This window comes from Miscanthus floridulus, chromosome 9, assembly GCF_019320115.1.
Source record: "Miscanthus floridulus cultivar M001 chromosome 9, ASM1932011v1, whole genome shotgun sequence".
Classification (NCBI taxonomy): domain Eukaryota; kingdom Viridiplantae; phylum Streptophyta; class Magnoliopsida; order Poales; family Poaceae; genus Miscanthus; species Miscanthus floridulus.
This window is the reverse complement of record NC_089588.1, coordinates 131768953-131795019: the sequence shown is the minus strand read 5'-3', so window position 1 is coordinate 131795019 and position 26067 is coordinate 131768953. Positions and strand designations below refer to the sequence as shown.

Below are 26067 nucleotides of genomic sequence, written 5' to 3'. Positions count from 1 at the left end.
TTGGGTTCGAATCTCACAGGGCGCAGCGGTGGGAGGCATTATTTTTTTTAAAGCTGCGAGGATCTTTAGTCCCGGTTGTGGCAAACCGGGACTAAAGAACAACACCTTTAGCCCCGGATTGCTAGTCCCGGTTGGGAAACCGGGAGTAGAGCTAGTTCCCAACCGGGACTAAAGCTCATTTCTGTAGTAGTGATATTCCCTATTGCATAATCACCCAATCTTAATTCTGGCCGACGAGGTAGTACATACTATCCTTATGTGTTCACTATCCATCCACAAGCATGTAAGTTGGAAACTTTATTAAGTTTGCATGAGCTTTGACCAATCTGACAAGAATGAAAGGATCAAGAACTGAATGGCTGGTAATGATAATCACAAATCATGCATTCTGCACGCACGCGATAGAAACATTAACACAGTTAGTCCAACAAATAAAAGGAATTTTAGTCCAACTTCACGCATCCATTTGAGGCACCGGGTGACTGAAATCAATGGCCTGGGACTGCTGCCTGACCGCACAACCAAACAGCGCCTAAGAGCCTAGAGTATGAAATTTGGAAACTACACCAAGTTTGCATGAGTTCTCACCGATCTGAGAAGAATGGAAGGGTCAAGAACCCAGTGGAGTCTTAGGAACAGGTTGCCGGCATTAGCCATCTTAGCACTACCTGTTCGCCCTTTTTATTTTGTGTGTGTTACCGTTATGCTAAAGCTGTAGGCATCATCTTAGTTCTGGATAGGCCGGACTACTTTTAGAATCTTGTATGATCTTGATGTTCATAGAAGCTTCCTTTGTCTAAAAACTATATTGTTCACAAACTTGGAACAATCCATAGTGCGGCTTCATATATATTGAAGGGACTTGCGTTCAATACATATGTGCAAACAACTTTCTTTCTGACTCTTCATACAGCTACTTAAACACACAAAATACATAGAGCAGGTACACAAATTCACATGCAGGCCTTACATTCATAGATCATATATAAGCACATAATTTACGGAGCATCCTGCATCAGATTATGCGTAGCTAGCGGTACCAGGTAGTTTCGGAACAAGGATGAGGTTGTCCTTTCAGTGAACCGTCAATCTGAAAACCTCTGTCATATCATTATCCTCCTTCTCCATGCCAGCTGGCAGCCCCAATAAAACAGTACATGAGGTTTGCCAGCATGGTCTCAGCAGTAGCCAACCCAAAGTTGATGCCAGGGCACATCCTTCGACCGGCTCCAAATGGTATGAACTGAAAATCATTCCCCTTCAAGTTGATGGTCGCAGCACTACCACCGTCCCTGAACCTCTCTGGCATGAATTTCTCCGCTTTCTCCCATGACTCTAGATGTCTACAGACAGCCCAAGCGTTGATGATGACTCGAGTTCCAGAGGGGATTGTATACCCATCGATGTCACAATCCACCATGGACTGGTGAGGCAAGAGCAGTGGGGCAGGTGGGTGTAACCTTAGCGTCTCCTTCACGACAGCTCTCAGATAGGCCAGGCTATCTAGGTTCTCTTCCTTGACCATTTCCTGTCCATTTGGTGTCTTGTTCCTTACCTCAGCTCTTGTAGCTTTGTCATGAGATGAGGGTGGCACATGAGCTCTACCATGGCAAGTTCAAGGACCAAGAATGATGTGCTGGTGCCCACATTAAACATGTCCTGGGTGTGGGTATTTTAGGAAAGTATGTCAATCGAAAATGACACAATCTATACTAGATCTATTTTTGTTCTCTAAAGAAAATGTTAATATCGGTACCTACTAGTCACTCACCATCAAGACATCCTTGATATGGTCTCTGGTGATACTGTACTCTTGCTGAACAGAGAGCATCACGTCAACAAAGTCTGTGCCCTCTTCTTGCTCAGATATGTCGCCACAGGGATCGTTGAAGCTTCACCTCTCGTGGTCGCTTATGATATTTTCAAGTACCTCGTCCCATCTTTCATGCGTCTCGTCTACCTTTCTGCTCTCAAACCTGGTGAACATACCTAGAGAGTTCACAAGCCCTGGGAAATAGTTTTCTAGGCTAAACCCTGCATACAGGGTAGAGTTCATCTCAATCAGCTCCCAGAGGGTCTTGTTCCGGCCGTCTTGCCTGAAGAACTTGCCCGACACCACGCAGCACACGATGTCATTGGTGAACGTGTCCATCACCTTGCTCATGTCTACTGCCATGCCAGCAGCCATGGCTCCATCAGCTTGGCCATGACTAGGCGCACCTAGTATTAATAAAATGAATGAAATATTATTACGTATGGAAAAAAAAATTATGCAACCCGTCGCGTGATGCGCGCCCGCGCCCGTGCCGGAGAGGAAGAAGAAGGTGGCTAGGGTTCCGGTGAGGGTCGCTGATGTTGGAGAAGGGAAGCTCACCGGCATTAGGGTTTCGAGGTAAGGAGATCTCCTCACCAGTAGGCTTAGAAGTGGTTTCGGGGGCAGCGGCCGTGAAACTGCGGTGGAGGTGGGCTAGACTGCGCCAGGGTGGGGCGACGGGGTAGTAGGAGACAGTGGTTGGACAGGGCTAGCAGCAGGGGCATGGCGGCGGAGCTCACTGGGCCTTGCCCTATGATTAGGGGAGGGCGGGGTCGAGGGACAAGGACGGCAGGTGGGTGGCGTGACGCAGTGAGGCATTGGGAGCGGCCGGTCGCTGGTGCTGGGTGCGGTGGGAGCAAGGGCAAGGAAGACGATACCGGGGAGGTGCCTTGTGGTGAGGGGAGGGCGTGGTCGAGGATGCAGCGGCGGGAGGTGGGTGGGGCGGCGACTTGGTGGGAATGCCGGCCGCGGGCGGTGGATGGGAGAGGGTGGGGACAGCGGAGGAAGGGTGTGTGGAGGGTACGACGCGAGGAGGAAGAAGGATCACGCGTGCGGGCCTGCGTCGCATGCTCCTCTATTGCATGACTAGTCGTGCAAATTCAGCCTGCGATTACATAGGGCCTGAATTCATACATTCTCTTTCATCCCCTACTATTCCTAATAATAAGCTACCGATAAAAAAAGCTGTTACCTCCACTTGGCGGGCATGACGAGACGAGTTCACCTTCTTGATGGTGAAGAGGTGCGTGGCGACAAGCTATTTACTTTCCACCAGTAATCGCCGTAAGGACCAAAACCGATTGTCGACGACCTGTACAGGAAGTTGTGCAGGACCTTGGACGTCGGCTGCGAGGCGAAGACGTGGTCAAGCGTGTCCAGGACCGCCGGTGCCGCGCGGGGGGAGGAGGCGACGAGGTTGGGGACGCTGCCGAGTTGAAGGAGCATGAGGCCGGCGCCACGGTAGTGCTTGGCGGCGATGTCACGGAGGCAGACGTGGGGGAGATCACCGATGCGTTGCAGGTGGCCGATGACCGGCAGCCTCCCTGGAGGTGATGGCAGGAGAGGATTCGACTGCTTCGTTTCGTCGGCGGCGGCGTTCGGGCGTTGGTGGAGGCGTCAGCAGATGACAGGCAGCAGCACTAGCATGAGAGGCACGACGACGAACCAAAGTTGCCGTTGTGATACTAGTGGCGTTGTAGTGGCCACCAGCATGAACTGGTACACTACGTGCACCAAGTGAAGAGCCGCCTTGGATAGATGGTTAGTTCTTCCTGCTTCACGGTAGAGCGACGACGAGTGTTGTGTGCAGTGCTGCAAATGCTTTGTTCTTAAAATAACAGGCGCACATGCACGTACAACAATATGAACTATGGATAGCTACGACAAAAATATCTAGGTTGTCAAGTTCAGCACGAGTTTTTTTTTTGTCTACTTGTTAGTTTGTTGTTTATTTTCCCCTTTCGTGTCATGATTGGTGACCATTTTGGAATTGATAGACTCAGAACAATGGTCTTGGCCACGAAAGGTCGACACCTATACACCTCTGTGATCCATGATTGGTGATTTTGTGCATTTTGGCCACGAAAGCCGGACACCTACACCTAGCTCGGTGATCTATGATTGTGTGCTGAATTTGTGCACATGAATTCATTTGATGTAAAAATTCTCTCGGCTCCTGCCCTGTCTATCATCTAGCCTTGGAACACCCACATATCCTTCGTCCCTGAGTGCTACCAAATTTACTGCCATTAAATCCTCGTGCTCTAATTGCATAGGCCTCATTGGTTTCCATGTCACCACTACTGCTTGCAGCAACCTTCATTGGTTCTCCTTCCAATCAGCTACCGTTAAACTTTCCTTCAGCCCCATCTGTTCACCTCCACACTGTTGCTTTGTCATGTAACATTTTGTGTTGTGGTATGGCATCCTTGAAGAATATGGTTTTATGAATGGTAACATATGGCGGACCTCTCCATTGGTAACTGACAATTGAAACTTGACTGCATTCAAAAACCTGTGGCTACTACAGGAGCAGTGGGCATTTGATTTTAGTGATGAGATTTGCCTGTTGGTAGTCATTAATTTTGTAACAAAAGTTGGGTTAGTCATTCACAATTTTTGTTGGCACAACAGTCAAGCCATATGTGGTGGCATATTATTTGCTCATTGTTTTTATTTCAAAATTCTACAACAATAAGTGCCTGCCAATTTTTATCAATATTTTATAGTAGTGTAATAAAAGTTATTTTGTAGCCTATCTACACGGTGGATGCTAGGAAACCATCCACCTTAGTCCTTCTAGAATGAAGGAAAGGCGAATGGATTTTAAAATTTGTTGATTCATGTCAAAATTAAGAAAAACATATGAGAAAAAAATGGACAGAAAGTTGCCCCCCCCCCCCCCCCCCCCCACCCAACCGATGGAAAGTTGATTCAAGTGGTAATGTAGCGCATGTTTTGTACTCTTCATGTCCAACCTAAGGGAGTCGCTACTTTGCTAGTAAAATCATATATAATTTGTGCCCTTGTGCATTGTTCTACCCTTCATCTTTAGCACTATGTAAAAATAATCGAGTTTGTAAAATACTCCATAGAAAAGATGTTTTTTGTGTATTTATATCTTGAAAAAAGATATTATCGATAGATGGAAAATAAAGTTAAGAAAGAAACATGAGAAACAAAAAAACAGGAAGAAGCCAGTGGTTAGACGGATGACAGGTGATAGAGAGAGAGAGAGAGAGAGAGAGAGAGAGAGAGAGAGAGAGAGAGAGAGAGAGAGAGAGAGAGGGAGATGAGAGTTTCTAAAAGCATGATGAGGATAGGGAACATCTCAAAGGACTCTTTTCCGATGGGGAAGTTTAGGCACAGAAACTTACATTGTCTTGAGAAAGTTTGCAGGAAAACAATGTCTTTGTTGGTACATGTTCCTAGCAGGGAGCAAACATGCTTCCTCAGTTCTCCAGTTCCTTAATAGAAAAAAGCATGGGATGTTTAGTGTTTCTTATGGGAGAAGGAGCAACGCAGTTATGCAGATATTGATGGTCATAAATTGCAGTTGGTGTAACTGAAGGAACCATTTAGCAAGTGCATCCAGGTATCTAGTTACTCACTGAAACCACTTTCTCTGAGGTGAGCCCAATGAAAAACTAAATATCTATACCTATGTTTTAGTGGCCTTGTACCATCAAAGCAGTTTACTTGAACTGAAAAAATGGGATGGGTTGTAAAAAAAATTGTAAGCTGAACATCTCACATGATTGAGGCTAAATATTGTTTGAATATATGTTTCATAATCACAGCTTATCTTCCTCTGAAATATTTTATCTGCTGTGTGTAAACTTAAGTATATTAAGCCAGCATGCATCTCCTATGAACCAAGTAATCTGATGCGCTATTTTAACTGGAAGTAAAGCATTCGTCATGATCTACCCAAAAGCACAAATGATAGGGACTGCATGTTCTATGGAAGACTGAAATATGGTAGAGAAATTTTACGTTAATCCACCCACATGATATGATCTCCAGGGAATAGGTTTCATCAATCATTAATATGGGATTGGAGACTAGAGCACTAGGAGATTTTCTCACACATCATCTATTTAGACTGAAAATGTACGAGACTTCCATGGAACCCTGAAACTTGGCTAAGTTTTGCCAAAGCTATACTGCTAAAGAAGGTTATGTACTCTTGTCACACAACAAGTGGCTCTGGTGTGCAAACCTTGAACTACCAATTGTTTGGCAGTAGGATTTGTATAATCTTTTGAATGGCTACAGATTAAGAATAACCTCTGAATCCGCAGCTAGAAAAAAAATCAGCAGTAGAGCTACCACTAGAAATTCAACGATAACAAAGCAAGCAACGTGCAGGCCCAAACTTGCATTCTGAAAGTCTAGGTACTCATGAAATCCAGGCATAGCATTTAAGAGTACAAGACACAGATTTTCATTATCATAAGGCTTGCTAACCGTGCTCTAGGTGAGTAGGTGACATACACCGCAAAACTATAGAAGTGTTAGATGTTGGCATGAAGAAGGATGCAACCAAATTATCAGTTAGCTGACAGGACACAGGCGAGTATCAAAGAAAAGAAGATAACTCTCTTCAGAGATTTACAACAATGATAATTCATATTTAGAACTAAATACTGGCCAATATGCATGCCCCATGCTTTGTGGTAAACTATCTGTAGGACACATTTTCTGTAGAATAATAGAAGATGTGGCAGAAAGAGAAACACAAACATCCATGCAGCATACATTTCAGATCAGCTACCAACAAGTATGGTAGTGGGACAATGTTGGAAATCATAAAATGCCAAGCAAGTTATGCCACAGATGTCAAAGTTTGTCTTTCCACAAGAGCTGTACAGCAGTGGCTACAATGCTACATGGCACTGGTATAACAGCTTCATACACAAGAAAGAAAGAAATACCCAGATCTAATATTTTTACAACAAGGAGACATGTATGCATTTCAATAGTTTCGAGACTAACTTATAATTCCACCTGCAGCTTAAAGTTCAATTGATTCCCTTCTCTGTCTTTTTATATAGAACAGTCACAGCATGTTTTTTTTTGCATAAAGGACCAAAGTAAAAAGACTATGAATTCCCATCAGTGTGAACTTTGCCTTCATATACTACAAATAAGTTGCAGATCGAGCGTAAGAAAACTTACATGCAACTTGATTGATTGTGTTGTGTACAAGATCTTTAATCCTGTTGGTTCCTCTACAAAATCAACTAAGGCAGTAAACATCACATCTAAATCGAGCCTTCTCCAAAGAGGGGAAGATAGGGCGGATCTAGACTGAATGAAAGTTTGGCAGGAGAAGTAACCCAAACCTTGAATCTTTCTAGCCTTTCTGACCTTCGTCTACTCCTTTCTGCAACCAAGAAAAAAAATACAAGAAATTAAGCTGTGGCGAAACCCTAGCACTCAGGGGAATGGGGATGAGAGGAAGGGGATCTAGAGATGACGCACCTGGATGCAGAGAGGAATGGGGATGCAGCGGCGGCACCGCTCTTGCTGGCCAGCGGTAGGCAAGGGTGACGGCGGCTTGGGGGCGGCCGGCTTGCGCGGTCGCAGGCTGGGGCAACTGGGGGTTGGGGCGGTAGCGCCCGTTGGAATCGGCGGCCGGGGCTAGGGCTGTAGGCTGTGGGGCTCCGGCCAGGGACAACTTCAGCACGGGCGGGATTGGGAGGCGGTGATTTGGGCGGGCGTCAGCGGCGGCGGCCACGCCGGGTGCTAGCCTCCGACACCGGCTCCTGGCGGTGCCCGGCAGCGGAGCCCTGCTAGCGGCGCCCAGCGGCGAAGCTGTGGTGGCGGCACCTGGTGTCGGAGCTATGCTGGCGGCACCCGGCAGCTGCGCCCTCACAAGAGCGAGGTTTTTTTTCTAAAGTCTGCGTGAGTGGAAAGGGAGTAAGGAACGAAGGGTGGGCAGCCTGTTTTTGTCTTCAGGGCCCTCCCCTTCGCCGACACTTGGACAGTGGTTTAGGTAGGATACAACGACACTTTTTTTGTCTAAAAACTTTCGCCAACACTTTATGTGTTGGAAGGAGAAACGCTGACATATAAGTTGTAGCCTTATATTACTATTGCCGATAGTCTTATATTACTATTGCCGATAGTTTAAGTGACGATAAAAAGGTAAAGAATTGCCAACACATTATGTGTTGCCAAAACCCTTGATTTACCAACACATAATTGTAGGGAAAGGTGGGTTGTGGTGTAGTGCCTATAGAGTGAAAAAGAAGCCCTAAATGGTTGGGTTGCTTGATCCATGAAACAGAAGCTTCACTATTATTGAGTTCTATCTGGTCTTAGGTTATTTTTAATTGTTGTTGGTTATCTTGCACTCTAATGTATTTTAATTCCTTCTGTACCATGTGCCTTTGATGCAATTGTCAAGAGCTACATGTAGCAAAAGTTCCTAATAGTATGTCATCCATGCCTTTTTGTGTTGTATGTCTGATTATGAAATTGTATTGATTGCATGGCTTTTTGTCACTGTTGCATTGTCTGCGAATATGCCCCTGTGGATTGGAGATTCTAGATAATGAAGAATGTGATTTATGTTAAAATGTGACATGCTTGTTTTGCATCATGAGTGCAAAGACCTTCCTTGATATTGGTGACCCTGAAAATGTGCTGAATCACAACATAGTGCTAGAAGTTGCTTGGAATACTAAACGCAGGGGAGATGCAAGAGCAAATGGGTGGTGGTGCACAACTTCATCATGAATACAGTGACCCACATAAGCAAACTGGTAAGGGCAACACAATTACACTAACCATTTATAAAAAAAATAAAGACTTCATTGATCAATGTAGTGTAGTGATTCAAAGAATGCCAAAATGATGAACAAAAGATGTCCCATATAGCAAATAATGTGATCCAGCCTAAAGAAAGAGAACAAATAGGTCAACTATTTAGCAAAGAAAATGTAGAATTATCAATTGAAAGTAGATGCATTTCATTACCTCTTAGAGATCATATTTATGCCTTTTTTCTTCCATGGTCATGAAACAATGAACCATAGCCTCATTGCTAACTTTCTTCATTTCTTCTTTCTCTAGATAGCAAATAAGTCTACGACTGAAGTGTTAATCACCCATGCAATTATACAAACTTGTTTTTACAATCTTCATGCCTAAAAATGTGGTCAATCACAACATAGTGCTAGAAGTTGTTTGGCATACTAAATGTCTAAACCGATTGATGTTTAGCATGAACTGAGAGGGTCGGATGCTTTCAGAATACGAGGATGATGGGATGCTGGGGTGAAATTGGGATAGTTGGGATGGTTTGGACAAATGGAATTGGACAAATGTGCTAGAATTTCCGTTGGTCGGTGGTTCGGGACATGCTGACTGTTTGGATTTTCTAATTTGTTACATGAATCGTCTTGCATCATTCTAGTGAAACTTTTGCTTCCGGAAGGATACTTTTGAGAATAGTTGTTCTAACTCTCTCTCTCTCTCTATCTATCTATCTATCTATCTATCTATCTATCTATCTATCTATCTATCTATCTATCTCTCTCTCTCTTCACTATTCCATATGCAGGTGAAATATCAAGAAGAGCTCAATGACTAGGGAACAGGGGAGTTCAACAACTAGAAAATAGACACATGATATGGTCGCTGGCTAGCTGCTGTGATTGGGGTAGTCATTGGTAGTTGGATAGTAGGAGAGGGTCACACAATTACATCATTCAAAGAAAGATATTGTATTTTTGCTTGTAGGCCTTGGGCTTGAGGATTAGCCTTAAGCCTTTTTTTCTTACGACCTTATTATTATGGTCGACCAAATGTATAAGGTTGATCATAAGCTGGTCTATAACCTCCAATTTTCATACACTCGGATGCCCCTACATTGCATCTCCTTATGTCTTTGTTTATTTATTAGATATCTGTTATTTGCTTTGATTGTGATGAACAGCCGACGTATAGATATGTATAGTGAAATCTATCATGAAGGAGAGGCATAAAATGAAGGTGTCAAATGGTGTGGAAAGTAGATACGACCTATTTGGTAAAGATTCACCAGCTCTAGATTCACCAAAAATACCTCCACTTCACCATAAATTACCCAAACGCTCTAGATCCACCAAATCTGGATTCAACAAAACAGTCAATCCGGGGCCAGATTCACCATTTTGGTAGAGCTCCTCAAAGGGTGCTGCACCAAACCGACTTTGGTGGAGTTGGAGAAAATTACCCACCATGCCACTGATTCCACACCGTTTCCTCCGCACTGGTTCGTTTCTATCCGAGTTTCTTTCTGTCGAGCTCTCTTCTTCTCCCCGGCTCTTCTCCAGTAACCATGGCGCCCTGGTAGCAATCTCCGACTCCACCAAATACAGTTACTCCGGCGACCAAGGGACTGTCGGAATGGGTGGATCTGGCTATCCTCCACCGCCTCCACCCCTTTCCTCTTTGTTTCCCCCATCTACGTCGAGCTCCAAGGCAGCGGCGACCTAGCCTCCCCTGGCCAGCCACCAGCCCACCCCGGCTGGCACCAGACAGCCCTGGCCGGTAACCAAGTCACCATGGCCACTGTGATGAGGTTTCCTGCTCTTGCCGCGAGCGCCACACCCTGTGCCGGATGCGCTCCCACGCCTGCGTTAAAAGGCTCCCCTGGAGGTGGTGGCGGCGGCCCAGCCCACTCCGACCATCTCCCATCCTGCCCTTGGCTGGCCACCAAGTCACGATGACCAATAGGTCGAGGCCGGGCGGCGGCCGCCCATCCTGCCCTGGCCGCGAGCGCCATGCCCTGCGCCGGCCACACCCCCACACCTGAGAAGGATTTTTTTAATTTTTTTAGACATTGACACATGGGGCCTATCCCCAAGGGAAAATCTGGTCATTCCCAGAAAAGGCCCTTGTGTGGATCTGGAGCTGCTTGTTTAGCTAAACAGTTCCCTGGTAGATCTAGGGTGGATATCAGATCCACGTTAGAGTTGATCCATGGTGAATCCAGATCAAGGTTTACTTTTTCCAATGGATAATCTTTACCATATAGGCCCATAGAATGGAGCATACCTGCATCAATGCCTTTTCAATGACATATGATAACCCTGATATATATGTGGTTTATGCCTTGTTTGGATGCAGATGTATCCACTTCAATCTATGTGTGTTGGGATGGGTTGGTGTAGAATTTATGCCCAAGTATCCACCTCACACTATGGGAAACAGGGTCTTTGCCAAGTGCAACTTTCTTTGCCGAGGGCTAAACATCGGGCACTCGGCAAAGAGCTATTTTGCTGAGTGCCGCACTCGGCAAAGATATACACTCGGCAAAGAAGGCTTTGCCGAGTGTCAGGCACTCGGCAAAAAACAGCGTCAGGTAACGGCCGCCGCTTGCCGTCCAGGTTTGCCGAGTGCCAGTAGGTAGGCACTCGGCAAACCGCTTCTTTGCCGAGTGCCAGACCCTGACACTCGGCAAAGGACTAGGGCTGCCGGTTTGCCGAGTGCCAGATCGGGGCACTCGGTAAAGATTTCCTGCAGTTGCAGCTACTCCTGTGAGTTTTCGCTTGTGCTTTGCTTGTATGACCTAGATTAGCTATCCAAGTAATCTTGTCTAACACATGCAATGTCTTCTCCTTTGTGCAGCCTCAGTCAGAGGGTGCAAATAATCCAGCTCATGCGCCTCCGACTGATCCAGCTTTTCCATCACCAGGCACTCAGTTTCCACCTTTCTGATGAGTAGCATTAGTTGTATTTGCATTTGTTGTTCACTTCGTGATGAATTTCTGATATACTTGTCATGCACTAGTGGTATATTTGGATAACTATGATATATGCGATAGATGTTTGGATTGATGTATGTGGTATATGTGATGAATGTGATATATGCGATGGATGTGATAAATATGTGATGCATGTTTGGATGGATGTGAGATATATGTGATGATTTGTGTTTGTCGTGATGGAATGTAAAAAATGAAAAAAACACTGTTTTTGGTCAGTTTGCCGAGTGCAATAGTCACTGCACTCAGCAAAGCTGGAAAATGTAGCAACCCGTTTCCCAGCTTTGCCGAGTGCCATGACCATAGCACTCGGCACAGATTTTTTTAAAAAAATTAAAAACTTTGCCGAGTGCCACCCGTCCGGCACTCGGCAAAGAAAATTTTAAACAAAAAAAAATAAAAAACTTTGCCGAGTGCCATCCCTGGCGGCGCTCGGCAAAGAAATTTAAAAATAAAATAAAAACTTTGCCGAGTGCCGTCCCGGGCGGCGCTCGGCAAAGAAAGAATTTAAAAAAATTAAAAACAAAAGTTTGCCGAGTGCCGTCCGGGTTGGCACTCGGCAAAGCCGCCGTCACCGTTTCCTGGGCCGTTTTATCTGCCGAGGGCTGGCTAGGCACTCGGCAAAAGCTTTGCCGAGTCCCCGACAAATGGCTCTCGGCAACGGCTGCTTTGCCAGCCATTTTTTCCCGAGTGGCCATTGCCGAGTGCGGCACTCGGCAAAGCCTTTGCCGAGTGTATTTGGGGCTTTGCCGAGTGCTGCAGGCACTCGGCAAAGCACCTGAATCCAGTAGTGTCAACCCATGTGAATTGAGTTGTGTTTGTGTAGAATTTGAGTTAAATTCCACACCAACCCACCCCGACACACATGGATTGCGGTGAATCACTACCGGACTCCTTGAGTTTGCCGAGTGCCCGAAACACTCGGCAAAAGACATAAAACACTCGGCAAATGGTTCGCCGAGTGTAACACTCGGCGAACAGCACTCGCCAAAAACAGTGACGGCAAAGCCAACTTTGCCGAGTGTTTTTTATCGGGCACTCAGTAAAGCCTTTGCCGAGTGCCCGACACTCGGCAAAGTTGAAACCGAAAAAAACCCGAAAAAATGGGAATTTTTACCCAAAAAAAATAGAATTTTTTTTTATCGATGGAGGCCCCCACCGGCCATCGCCCACCCATCTCCGACATTTTTCGCGTGAATTTCATGGCTACGCGGCCGACACGATTCGAACCCGAGACCTCCCGCTATGCACGTACCTCCTCCACCACTACACCACACTCTCACTTGTGTCTGGATTCCGTTTTAGTTCCCAATATATTATACTAAACCGAGTGTAAATTGCATGTTTGAGGCCCTAAACGAATTCAAATAAAAAAGTTATAAACTACAAAGTTTCATAACTTTTCGAGATCTACACTTTTAGTTTAGGAAGTTTTTCCATCCGAGGTCCTTTATAAAATTTGAATTTTAAAATTTTGAAATTCAAACACAGTTTTGCATGACAAGATGTTTTCAAATCAAAAAGTTGTCAACTACAATGTTTCATAACTTTTCGAGATCTACAGAGTTTATTTTGGTTATTTTTTCATCCGAGGTCGTTTGAAAAGTTCGAATTTTAAAATTTTGAAATTCAAACACAGTTTTGCATGACAAGATGTTTTCAAATCAAAAAGTTGTCAACTACAATGTTTCATAACTTTTCGAGATCTACAGAGTTTATTTTGGTTGTTTTTTCATCTGAGGTCGTTTGAAAAGTTCGAATTTTAAAATTTTGAAATTCAAACACAGTTTTGCATGACAAGATGTTTTCAAATCAAAAAGTTGCCAATTACAAAGTTTCATAACTTTTCGAGATCTACAGAGTTTATTTTGGTTGTTCGGTCATCTGTTCATCCGACATGGTCGTTCTAACATTGTTCACAAATCTTATATATCTCTCTTGTAGTTTCATAAACTACAAGAGATATGTTAGATTTGTGAATAAATTTATTTTCACTTTGTCGTATGAAGAAAAGACCAAAACAAACATTGTACATCTTGATGAGTTATACAACTTTGTAGTTGAAAACTTTTTCATTTGAATTAATTTACTGCTTCAAAATGTGCTTTGAAATTTTCTTTGCCGAGTGTCAAAAAAAAAATAACACTCGGCAAAGAAGCTCTTTGCCGAGTGTCAAAAAAAAAGCACTCGGCAAACAAGATCTTTGCCGAGTGTCAAAAAAAAACACTCGGCAAAGTGACTCTTTGCTGAGTGTTAAAAAAAACACTCGGCAAAGGCGTCTTTGCCGAGTGCCCGAAAAATAACACTCGGCAAACCACCTGGCACTCGGCAAAGAGCCGGTCTCCGGTAGTGAATACATGGGTATCAAACAAGGCCTTACAGATAGTATACACGATGCACCTCTCCACTGATCAGTGACAATTGAAACTTAACTGGATTCAAAATTCAAAAACCATGGGCTCCTATGGGAGCGGTGGGCATTCGATTTTGGTGACAACAATTACTTGTTGCTACTCATTAATTTTGTGGCAAAAGTTGGGTTGGGGTTGGTCATCCACGGTTTTGTTTAGCAACAGAAAAAGTAGACGAGTTGGCACATTAATTTTTATTTCAGAATTCTTCAACAATATAAGTGCCTGCCAATTTTGATCGATATTTTAGAATGAATTAAAATGCTTCTTTTTCTTTTCCATCTACACAGTGAATACTAGGAAATCCTAGACTCGCTCTCTCTCTAGAATCTAGAATGAAGTAAAGGCAGAAAGATTTTGTTAACTCATGTCAACTCTTTTTCTAAAACATCAATTGAAAGAATTTTGCACATCATATATAATATACAATTTCCAATCAAAACCATGATGCATTGCTCTACCCTAGAAAGTAATAAGCCAAAAATAACCCAGTTTGTAAACCATGTCATAGAAAATGGTAACTTTTTTGTTCTTAAATTTAATATATATCTCGACAAAAGATACTGTTGAAATAAAAGATGAAAAAGGGATTACTGTAGAAAGAAAAGCACGAGACATACAAAAAAAAAGGAAATGAAAGCGAGAAAAAGAAAGCCGGTGGTGTGGTGTGGTGTGGTGAGCGAGAGCCAGAGAGAAACGACGAGAGAGTTCGGCAAGGGCAACGGTCACCTCGCTCGCTCGCTGGCGGCCGTCACAACTGGAGACGAGAGTGACAGACTGGCCGTAGCAGCCCGCAGCGCCTCACGCGTCACGCGATGCGGCGCAGGCCTCTGGTGGCTCTGACCGCAGCCTTCTTCCCTTCCGCTACACATCTGCTACCAAAGCGAGCGAGTACACCATCGACGACCCCCGTTCTCCTCTGTCGTCTTTCCGTCTCCCTCTCGTCAGGCTATCTCGCCCACCGAGAGGAGGAGAGACCGAACTGCGACGCACGCACCCGGCACCTCCGCGCGCTCCTCTCCTATCCGCCGCCATGGACCCTGCCGCTCCGTCGTCATCCCCGAGCTCGCCGCAGCTAGGGCTTAAGCGCGCGACGGCGTCGACACTGGAGGAGCCCCTGACGCCGAAGCGCCACTGCTCCATGGACGACGTCATGCGCCGGGCGCCCGCCGTCGACGCGCCGCCCACCGTCGCCCGCGCGGCGTCTACACTAGAGGAGCCCCTGACGCCGCAGCGCTACAACTCCCTAGACGACGTCATGCGCCGCGCGCCCGCTGTCGACGCGCCTCCCCCCGTCGCCCGTGAGCGGGTGTACACCTACTACGAGACGCTCCTCTGCGAGACCTGCGGCTCCGCCGACCGCGAGGACGACCTGATCCTCTGCCACCGCTGCGACCGCGGCCACCACACCTTCTGCCTCCGCCCCATCGTCTCCCAGGTCCCCATCGGCCCCTGGTTCTGCCCCATCTGTGCTCCGCCCATCCAGGCCCCCAAGAGTGCGTCTTTGGTCTTTCCCACCCTCCTCGCCGTCCTCCATGGCTCCATCTCGCCATTTCCCTCCCTCTCTCTCGTATCTTTTCTTTATCTTCTTCCTTGCTGCCTCGTTGTGCTATCGTATCGTATCTCACTGCTTTTCCTACTTTTTTTTCTGGGGCATCTTTAGGTTTCCCGGTGAACGAGAGGAAGATCTTCAATTTCTTCGGGATTCAGAAGGATGAACAGGATGCCCAGGCCGCCGAATGTAAGCCCTCCAAAGGTAATTCCCCTCATTGCTTGCGCTGGATGATCCATGAAGCAGGTAGCGGCTTCGCTATTGTTGAATTCGTTTTGCTCATAGATTACTTTTTACTTGTTGTTGGTTATTTTGCATTCTATTATTATTTTTCTCACTCTGTCTAAATGTCCTCGCTCCTACATTGTCATCTGTACACCTTCGATGTGCCAAGAGCCATGCTAGCAAAAGTTCCTGTTATTACGTCATTCATGTCCTTTCTGAGTGCTGTATGTTTGATTATGCAATTGTATTGACTGCACGATTTGATGATCGTTGCAGCATTGCCTGCAAATAAATATACCCGTGAATTGGAAACTCTAGGCAACATACATAGAATACATGCATTTTACATTCAAATATGGCGCTACTGATTCATATGTCAAGAACTGTTTATATACTTTGGATAATGAACTCATCAAGATAGTCTCCAAGCTCAAGGCTTAAATATTGGTGACTTGCTCTCCACCTATAATGATTATCTTGGTGAGTTCATTATCCAAAGTATAATCCTTCCATTTCACAATGACCAAACTGTCAATCCCACAATATGAATGATCTCTGAATATGCCGAGCTAGACCACAAAAGAACAAGAGCCTCAGGATGCTAAGGTGGAGATAACAACCACAGTTTGTACCAACTAAAATCTCTATTTTATATGGTTTTTTTCTCTCTATACCATTTGGTGATTATGTAACCCAAGTGAACAAAAACTAATATGGAGCATCACCCTCGACTCTAAGAAGCCTGAAGAGAAGGCAGTAGGCATTGGCATATTTTAAAATCAGTTAATAGTTGTTGTTTATCCTACTTATCAAGTTGTTTTAAGTGAAACAAGACACCCATGAATAATGTCGATTTAATACTATATCAGAAATTCGGAATGTTTTGGAAAGAATCACATATACCTGCATACATCTGACCATGTTTATCTACTGCCCTGAAAAATTGATACTTTTTCTTCTGAAATGCTACGTTTTGCAGCTCCCTCCAAGCACCCAGCTTGTACAGTAATTTTCTCAGCAGTAACAACCTGCAGCTCAAGTGCATTTTGTTAAGACTATACAGATACCATATGTAAAAGAAAAGGAGTGAAAAAAAAAGTTATCACAAGTCTAGACAATTTGATGTCAAACAAGAGACCTATCAAATAAGCCGCACAAACATTATAAATTTGTTTTATACTTTGTGGCCAATGGATACACATGGTACTGTATAATTTTCTGACATCAGAGATCTCCTTTCAGAATAAATAGTATGAAGGCCTGGGTTTCCATGCTAGGTTGTTAGTAAACTTGGGACCATAGCCACCTGCCTATTTCCAGTTATCTGACGTGTCAAAAATAGATAGCCAAGCAGGGACGCACCCTTCAAAACAATATGCCTATAAGTGCTGGAATCTACACATATACATGATCATATAGTAAGGAATGTTTCATTCCAAATTAATTTAATAACGGACCATAATGAATTAATGATTGCAGCATAAATGGCTAACAGGTGCTCCATAATATATAGTTTCAGAATTAGTTCAGTCTCATCAGGAACTCTATTTTCAATAATCAAAAAAGGTATCTTTAAGCTCTTGTATCATTCATTAAACTGAATCAGGATATGATACAGCCAATCAGGATAAACATCACGACTGGATTCACGGACTCATCAGTCCACAACCTCTAGACCAGGGCTTGATATCACCTCCTGCATGAAAATGGAGTAATCAACTCCAACAGTTTACATGTTCAGACCATTTATCTAAGCAGCTAGTATTTAAGTTACCTGCCCATAGTCGTTGATGCCAATAAAATCCAATTTATCACATATGCTAGCTAGGGGGAAAGGGTCAATGAATTAGCTAGTGAGACAACAGCAACATCCATATAGACCATATAGGGCCAAGCAACGGCAAAGATTGGCCTGCAAACCACACATCACATACCCAACCAAAACATGGACACACATCCATAAACGCGGTGCAAAATGGGTAGTTGCAGGAATATAAAGCATAGACTAATTGTTAATAAATACTAAAGAGTTGTAAGATGATGTGAGAAAATAGCAAGCACATGTTGGTTCGTGAGTGCAAAATGAAATAAATCTCACTTCATTATATGTGAAATTTAAAATGCTGGTGACAAAAAAATGATAGACAATAACTTGCACGTTTAACAGAGGATATAAAACACAAGAGCGGATCTCACAGGTGGAACCTCGGCCACAATCTTGACAGAGCCTGGTAGTGCTGCTCGCCAGGTGACCTCATGAGCCCCAGAATCGTGCTGTTCCCAGCGACGTGCAGCCGTCTGTTGCCGGTGCGTGGCCCTAACGCTGACGGCTTCCTGAAGGTGGAAGGACAGCGAACGCAGAAGGAACGTCGGCGTCCACAGTGGCCCCCACAACGGCCGGTCCTTGCGGAACTCCTTGGGAGGTGCTTCAACTGCTTTTCCCTATCGCACAGGTCTGCTGGCTGCCATTCGAGCCCGCGTTGCTATGTCTGCCACGCCTCCGGACACTGATCTTATGTTTGTCCGCGCCGGTGGGTCATGGTGCTGGCCATGTCCAAGCCAACAATGGTCTTGCGCCGATCTCTTCGGCTGCCCTAACCGCTCCTCCGGCACCTCCTTTGGCGACCATGGCTCCCTACCCCGACAAGCTAGCTGAGGAGCAAGGCGGTGGGGGGGGGGGGGGCGGCATCACGTGCGCGATGCCGTTTTGCAGACAACAGTGCCGGTCAGGCTCCTCCCTCCCCTTCTCGCCCCACTGATGACAGGGAGGAGGGATCTGGCGAGGCCCTTCCGCCAAGTGATGACGATCGCACTGTGACTGACGACCGCCGACCCCGGAAGCCACGACGTGTCATCGATTGGTCTGTGAGCATCGCCTGGAGGGAGGAGGAGCTCGGCTGCACTTTTGTCATTTCTGTGGTCACCGAGCGGCAAGAAGATCTGTCTAGGCCCCATTGCAGCTACGATTGCTCGGTGGTTATCGTTCGGTGGTTTGAGATATTGAGGCTCTACTAACCCTACGTCGTTGCGGGCCGTGGAGCTTCCTCCTAACCCTGCCAAGTGAGGAGGCAGCGGCGAGGATCTAGAACGGTGGCCGACCAATCATCGCCTCGTCCTTTCGCCTACATGTCATGTTTTGGACCCACTTCCTACACTCAACAGAGGCAACTCTACCATTCGCCGTCGAGGTTGAGCCTGTGGTATCCCAGCGCACGCCTGGGAGGTGTCAATGGCGGAGCAGCTCTTGGATGAATTTTGCTGGGGTAGTGATTCCCATCCGGACAATGCCACCCACCAGGATGTTTTCCGAATTGCGGCCTAGTGTTCTTGCCCTGGACACATTCCAGCAGAGATGGATCTCGATATCATTGAGAGCCATTAGTGGCTAGCAACGAAAGGCAAAGGCGCACACTAACTAACCCCATTGAAATTGCCATGGTTCCTTTCGATCAACTGCTGACCACAGAAGGCCACCATCTCCTCCACCAATGATGATCATGGGTGGTTGAGATAGCAATGACACTGGCGTTCTCGGCCAGCTACCATGCTGGCGCAGGAGGTGCCAAGGAGGGCAGCGGTGGCCGATGGAGTGCCTTGTATCTTGGTGCATGCTGGGTTGGGTCCACCGGTGGTTCGCAGTGGGCACGTGGAGGCAGCTTTGGACAAGTCATTGGAGCAAGCCCTTGTCCTTCAGCATGACACATCGGATATTAGTGCCAGCATTGATTCCTCGGAGAACCCCAATGCCCGTGGCGGCTGTGGCGTCCACGCCAGCTCCTGAGGAGCCCATCCCTTCAGTCAGCCTAGTTCCTGGGGCGGATATACACGCATGGCCTGGCATTACTGCTGGCTCCCGATCCCAAATAAAACGCTCCAGTGAGTTGCGTTCGTTTTTTATCGGCAGTGTAATATGTATACTGTAATAATCTCTACAGGTTCGATGCACCTGCTAACAGCTAGCAATTGCGATTAGTGAATATTCCTGTTAGTATGCCAGTCACTTCTTTTTGGGTCTTTTATGTTTTGATTGTACAATTGTGTTGACTGCATAGCTTGCTGAACGTTGCAGCATTGCCTGCAAATATGCCCCTGTGAATTGGAAACTCTTGGCAGCTAAGAATACAAGTTTACGTTAAAATGTGACATTTGCTTGCATCATGAGTGGAAATAGGTGGGAAAGCATTACCGGACAAACATTTAATATGGGTTAGTTACACATGCTTTTTAAGTAGTAGCGACAATTTGCAGTTCAAACAAATATTGTGTTTCACTTTCATGATCATTTATGTTTCTATGGATTGACTTATCTCTGCTCCTTGTATTATATGTATCCTCTTGATTTTCTTGGCTGCATTCATTTAGCCTCAATAACAATAGTTTCCGCCTTTGGATGTATTGTATTAGTACACAATGCTCCAGTGAGTTGTGTTCTATTTGTTTGTTTTTTATTTGGCAGTATAATACTGTAATCTCTATGGTCATAGGCGGCAACTGTTCTTTATGGCTAGCACTACCAGATTTTCATGTTAGTATGACAGTGACTTTTTTTGGGTCTTGTATGTTTGATTGTGAAATTGTATTGACTGCATAGCTTGCCCAATCCTCGCAGCATTTCCTGCAAATATGCCATGTGAATTGGAAATTTTAGGCAACAAAAAAGGGGGTTTATATTAAAATGTGATGTATTCTCTTACATCACAACTAGAAATTGGCGAGATAGCATTACTGGACATGCCTTTTTAAGTAGTTATGGCAAGTTGCAGTCCAAACAAATCATGTGCTCCACTTTCTAAGTCATTTATGACTGTATGGATACTTATTTCTAGTTCTGGTATATCTGTGACCTAGTGTATCTTGGCTGGATTCATTTAGACATAAAAATAGTCCCCGCCTTTGAATTTGTTGTATTAATACAGGGTACAGTGAGTCGTGTTCTTTTTTAGTTATGGGAGGCTCAATTACAGTAGTTTTTACAGGTTTGATGCAATAGATAATTACTAGCAGCAGTGAATATCCTTGTTAGCATGCCACTCATAGTCACATCTTTTTAGGTCTTGTATGTTTGATTGTGCAATTGTTTGACTGCATGGGTAGTCGACTGATGCATCATTGCGTGGAAATATACCATGTGAATTGCAAAGTCTAGGCAACAAAGAATACAATTACATCAAAATGTCAAGTGCCCACTTGCATCATGACTGGAAATTGGCAGGAAAGTATTACGGGGCCAAAATTTAATCTATGTTAGTCATACATGCTTTCTATGTATCAACGGCAACTTGCGATTCATTTTCTAGATCATTTATGGTTGTAAGGATTTACTTATTTCTTTTAGCGGTATATGAGTACCCTCCTGATCATTTTGTCAGCATTTATTTAGCCATAAAGAATAGTTCCCGCCTTTGACCTGTCTGTAACAAATCCATATCTGTGTCATGTATTTGTTCGTTTATGAGTGGTTCAGTTACTTTAATTTATTTGTCTAAAATGTGATCGGTGATACACAGCTAGTGGTAGTGGTTATTCCTTTTAGTATGTCAGTCACATCTTTATGGCTCTTGTATGTTTGATTGTGCAATTGTATTGACTGCATGGCCATCTGATCTAAGCAGCCTGACCCTGCAATATCCCCTGTGATTAGGAAATTATAGGCAGCAAAGAGTATGATTCACTACGTCAGAACTACACTTCCCTGCCGGTTCAAAATACCCCATCACTACCGGATTTTGAACCGGCACAACCATACCGGCACTGATGAGGGTAAGCTATCACTGTCGGTTCCTACAAACCGGTAGTGTTCTTCAACTTCACTGCCGGTTCTTTACACAACCGGCAGAGTTCAGTTCCACCAACACTGCCTATTCATAAGACCACCCGGTAGAGTTCATTTCCACCAACACTGTCGGTTTGTGTTTGAACCGGTAGTGTTATCGTACGAATCACTGCCGGTTTGTGACAAGAACCGGCAGTGATGGCTAAGCCAACGTTGCCGATTTGTGGCTCCAGCCGGCAGTGCCATCACTGCCAGTTTGTTGCTAATCAGCAGTGATGTCACGTTCGTATTTTATTGTTTTATAATTTATTTTAATTTATATTTTTTCGTGGAATCGGATTTCTCTTTATATACGCTACTTAGACGACAGGTCCATCAATATTAAACATTACAAATGTTACGGTTACAGTTCAAATGTTCTTATCAAGATCTCGATCCGTCAAAATAAGAAAGAAATGTTCTCGGACTTCACAGATTGTGCAATGCTTCTCGGACTTCTTACAATAATCTGGCGAGCCGCTCTGGGCCATACTGGTCCTTGAACTTCATGGATTGTGCAATGGAAAATACTCCATCTTTTTCCAATACCTCAGCTAAGATGAATTTTGCCGCTCCGATCGCAGCGCGACGATCTCCATGTCTAACAGCCTTTTGTGGTTATATTTCTTGTGCTGTCGTTCAAAAAAGATGATATCCAAAGAGGAATCGGTAAATCATTTTGTTGAATGATTAACAGACATAAATGAAATGGGGATTATACACACCAACTTATCGGCTTCTTCCGATTTCCCGCCGAGGTAGGGAAGCATTGCCCACATTACATAAAATCCGCATTCATTGTTTCCCGCCGGCTGTTTTAGGTACTTCCCCTCCATTTCGACAACCTTGAATGGGACCTGCGTCCCACCGATATGCCTTCTTCGGACATGAGCAACATTAAAAGGAGAAACGTTAGAAAGCGTATGTGTGATTAGAAAATAATATATTATTAGGATCACTTACTAATTCAGCACTGCCACCGGTGCATCCAGATGATGAAATTGTTTTTTGTTTGAGTCCCACACCTCGATCAGATTTTTGGCAAGATTAACACAAATGAAGACGAAATGGTGGCTGCAATCACAAAATCCTAATTATCGAATAATCTTAATGAAAAAAGAAGCATAAAATTAAAAGCCGAGAACACATACTCGCAGTTGTAGGCTAGAAGTATGTGGGTTTTGTTCTTCACCTTAAATTCGTCGAAAACAACAATCAATCTCTGTTTTAGGTCTTCCATGTCACATCCATGGAGGCCTAGACATGTCTTCTCATTGACTCGCAAGGGGCCCAAGAAGCCTATGTTATCCCATTTGCTTTTTAGAATGCAAAATTTTGCTATACACCAACATAAAATCATATGAAGTGCTCAAAAGTTAACAATTTGTGTCCCGAGAGAGTAGTTAATTGTAATATCATGCGTGTAGGGTACTTACATAGTCCACAACGTCAACATTTGTGTATCGAGAGAGCGTTTCTGGTATAGCTGGAACAAGCACTCCCACTCGACATTGAATTTCTCTTCTTCAGGATAATTAAAAACATATGGCGAACGGATAATAACCTCAAAACCAAAGTCCTCTGTCTCTGTTGTTAGCATCTTGTCAGTGAAGTTGCGGAGTTTGCGCCTCTGCCGGGTGATGGCCATTGGGCCATATAACCAAAGGTCATCTAGGAATTAGGGGATTAAGGAAGAATTGAGTTGTTATGATTAGAGCCTCATAGGGATGGTGATCAGGCTCATTTCCCTGCTAGTTAATTTATCTAGATTCACATCTTGACTAAAAATTGGTGGGGATCTAACATTCAGCGTGTGTTAGTTTTGCATGACTTTTAATTAGTAATGGTAACTTGTGGTTGAAACAAATCATGCAGTTTTCTTTTCTAGATCATTTATGGTTGTACAGAAATGGTATAGAGAACAAATATAGATAGATTAAGTACAAAAACGGATGTGCTTGTTATGGTACTAAATCAAGTAATTTACTTAATGTTTCTTAGATGCAAGGCGAAGGAAGCGTTCTCTTGTGATGCACAAGAAGAGGAGGAGAATACTGCCATTTGTTCCATCTGAAGATGGAGCTAGAAGACTCAAACAACTAGCGTCTCTGGCCTCTGCCTTGACTACTTCCAAAACAGAGTTTTGTAATGAACTGACTTATATGCCTAATATGGCTCCTAGATCTTCCAATCTGGCAAGATTGGAGGTAGGCGGTATACAGGTTAGAAAATCTTTTAACATGAAATTCTGTAATAACCATTTGGTGTTTTGTTGTTCTAATTTTGCTCTCCTCGACTTTCAAGGTTCTGCACAAAGAGGATAAGGAAAGTTTAGAGCTATGCACAACCATGCAAAAAAGAGGCAAATTTCCTCCACTTCTCGTGGTCTATGATTCCCAGGAAGGGTACTATCTTGAACTCACTACACTCAGCTAATTACTTATTGGAAACTTGTCTATTTAATTCATAGTTTGTGGTGTTGCTATCCAATTTTACCATTCATGTGCATGCCACTGGAACTTGTGTGTGCAACACTGCTTGCAGCGTTCCAGTGTCACACACTATACACACAAATTGTGAGAGCAAAACAGTGGACTCTATGGCATACACACACACTTTTTCCTTTACATTTTTAGTCAGAAATGACATGCATATATATTTCCAGTTTCACTGTGCAGGCTGATGGCAACATAAAGGATATGACCTTCCTAGCTGAATATTCTGGGGACGTTGATTATCTAGAGAACAGAGCAAACGATGATTGCGACTGTCTTATGACGCTCCTCCTATCAGCTAATCCTTCACAAAATCTGGTCATTTGCCCTGACAAGCGGGGGGACATTTCCCGCTTTTTCAGTGGCATCAATAACCACACACCGTAAGTTGTTTGTTTTGTACCCATAAGTTCAGTTGGCAACTGTTGTACTGTGTTGTCACCTCAAAGAAAGGATGTGTGTATTCTAACTTCGAAACTGTTACAGGGATGGTAAGAAGAAGAAAAATGTCAAGTGTGTGCGGTATAACATCGATGGGGAGAGCCATGTCTTGTTGGTGGCCTGTCGTGATATAGCTTGTGGTGATAAGCTATATTACGATTACAATGGGTATGAGCATGCGTATCCCACACACCATTTCCTCTAACATAATGCCAATAGTTCTAACCTGACCAGTAGTAAAGGAGGCTTGGTGAAACACAGCTTTGCCACCGAAGAGATCATAATGACAGAAATTGATAAGTTCCTGTGAAGTAGTACCCTAATTCAGTTATAGGAGCCAAGAGGAATCATCATTGTCCCTGCACTCAAGATGAATCTTCCCATTATTATTCTTTTTATTCTAGAGATTTCTACCCCTTTTGTGAGAGTAAATAGTTGTCTATGTGTCTCCTATTTATTAGAATGTTAGAAAATGAAGAAGAATGTTGTAGTAGAGTTAACTATTGTGTTGTTGCTGGTTAAAGGTACATTTCGAGTATTGAGAAATGGATGGATGTGCAGTTGGCCATATCTATAATGTTCTTTCTACTTTTCAACTGTTGTGATTGTGCTCCTTACACACACATGTAGGATGTGTGTGTTGATGTGCACTTGTGGCTCTTCTGTCCGGTCCGGTGCAATGTCATTACTTTGCCTAGCAACTTGCATGCCCAGAGCTCATTTTATGGTTGTACTTATGGCCGTACGGGTTGACTTATTTCTGTTGCCAGTATATGTGTACCCTCTTGATTACCTTGGCTTCATTAGTTTAGCTATAAAATTAAAGATTAAAGATTCTTTTCTTTGGCCTTTCTATTATAAATCCATGCTGGTTTTGTTGCTTATTGCTGGATGTATTAATGTTGGCTCCAGTAAGCTGTGTTCCATTCATTTATTTATTAGTGATTCTATTGTTGTAACTTATTTGTCTAAAATGTAATCCACACATGTTAAGATCTAGTGGTAGCATATATTCCTGTTAGTCAGTCACATCTTTATGGGTGTTTTGTTTGTTTTTGCAATTGTATTGACCAGATGACTAGCTGATCAATGCAGCACTGCATCACTGAGGAATAGGAAATTCTAGTTGACACAGAATATGGTTATGTTAAAATGTGATGACTCACGTCCTGAGTGGAAAGTGCGGTTGATTATGCTTTTTAAGTAGTGGCAATCTGCTGTTGAGAAAAATCATGCTTTCAACTTGTAGATCATTCATGGATTGTGTGAATTAACATATTTCTGTTGAGGATCTATGTTACTCACTTAAATCATGACTCAAAATAGGTGGGAAAGCATTACCAGACAAATATTCAATCTATGTCAGTTGTGCATGCTTTTAAAGTAGTAAAAGCAATGTGTTGTTGAAATAAATCATGCTGTTCTCTTTGTACATCATTTATTGTTGTACAGTTTGACTGATTTCTGCTGTAGTTATATATCCACAATTATGTGCATTCATTCAGCTAGCCATAAAAATAAATTTGCCTTTGGTTTTTCTGCATCAAATCTACATTG

The 26067-nt window shown here is 44.0% G+C and overlaps 1 protein-coding gene and 1 pseudogene across 1 annotated transcript; one reads left to right on the top strand and one right to left on the bottom strand.

Moving 5' to 3' along the window:
* Nucleotides 1-1020: 1020 nt before the first annotated feature.
* Nucleotides 1021-10592, bottom strand: LOC136480964 (indole-2-monooxygenase-like; annotated as a pseudogene).
* A 4426-nt stretch (nucleotides 10593-15018) lies between these two features.
* Nucleotides 15019-24715, top strand: LOC136480963 (histone-lysine N-methyltransferase ATXR6-like). Its single transcript, XM_066478375.1, has 6 exons — nucleotides 15019-15481; nucleotides 15649-15741; nucleotides 23576-23796; nucleotides 23879-23979; nucleotides 24240-24452; nucleotides 24556-24715. Exons 1-6 carry the CDS (start codon nucleotides 15019-15021, stop codon nucleotides 24713-24715), a joined length of 1251 nt encoding a protein of 416 aa, XP_066334472.1.
* The last annotated feature ends 1352 nt before the right edge of the window (nucleotides 24716-26067 follow it).

Coding starts and splice junctions, on each gene's coding strand:
- LOC136480963 (XM_066478375.1), top strand. CDS start 15,019: ATGGACCCTGCCGCTCCGTCGTCATCCCCGAGCTCGCCGCAGCTAGGG. Junction 15,742..23,575: donor CGAATGTAAGCCCTCCAAAG/GTAATTCCCCTC, acceptor AATGTTTCTTAG/ATGCAAGGCGAAGGAAGCGT. Junction 23,980..24,239: donor GTCTATGATTCCCAGGAAGG/GTACTATCTTGA, acceptor ATATATTTCCAG/TTTCACTGTGCAGGCTGATG.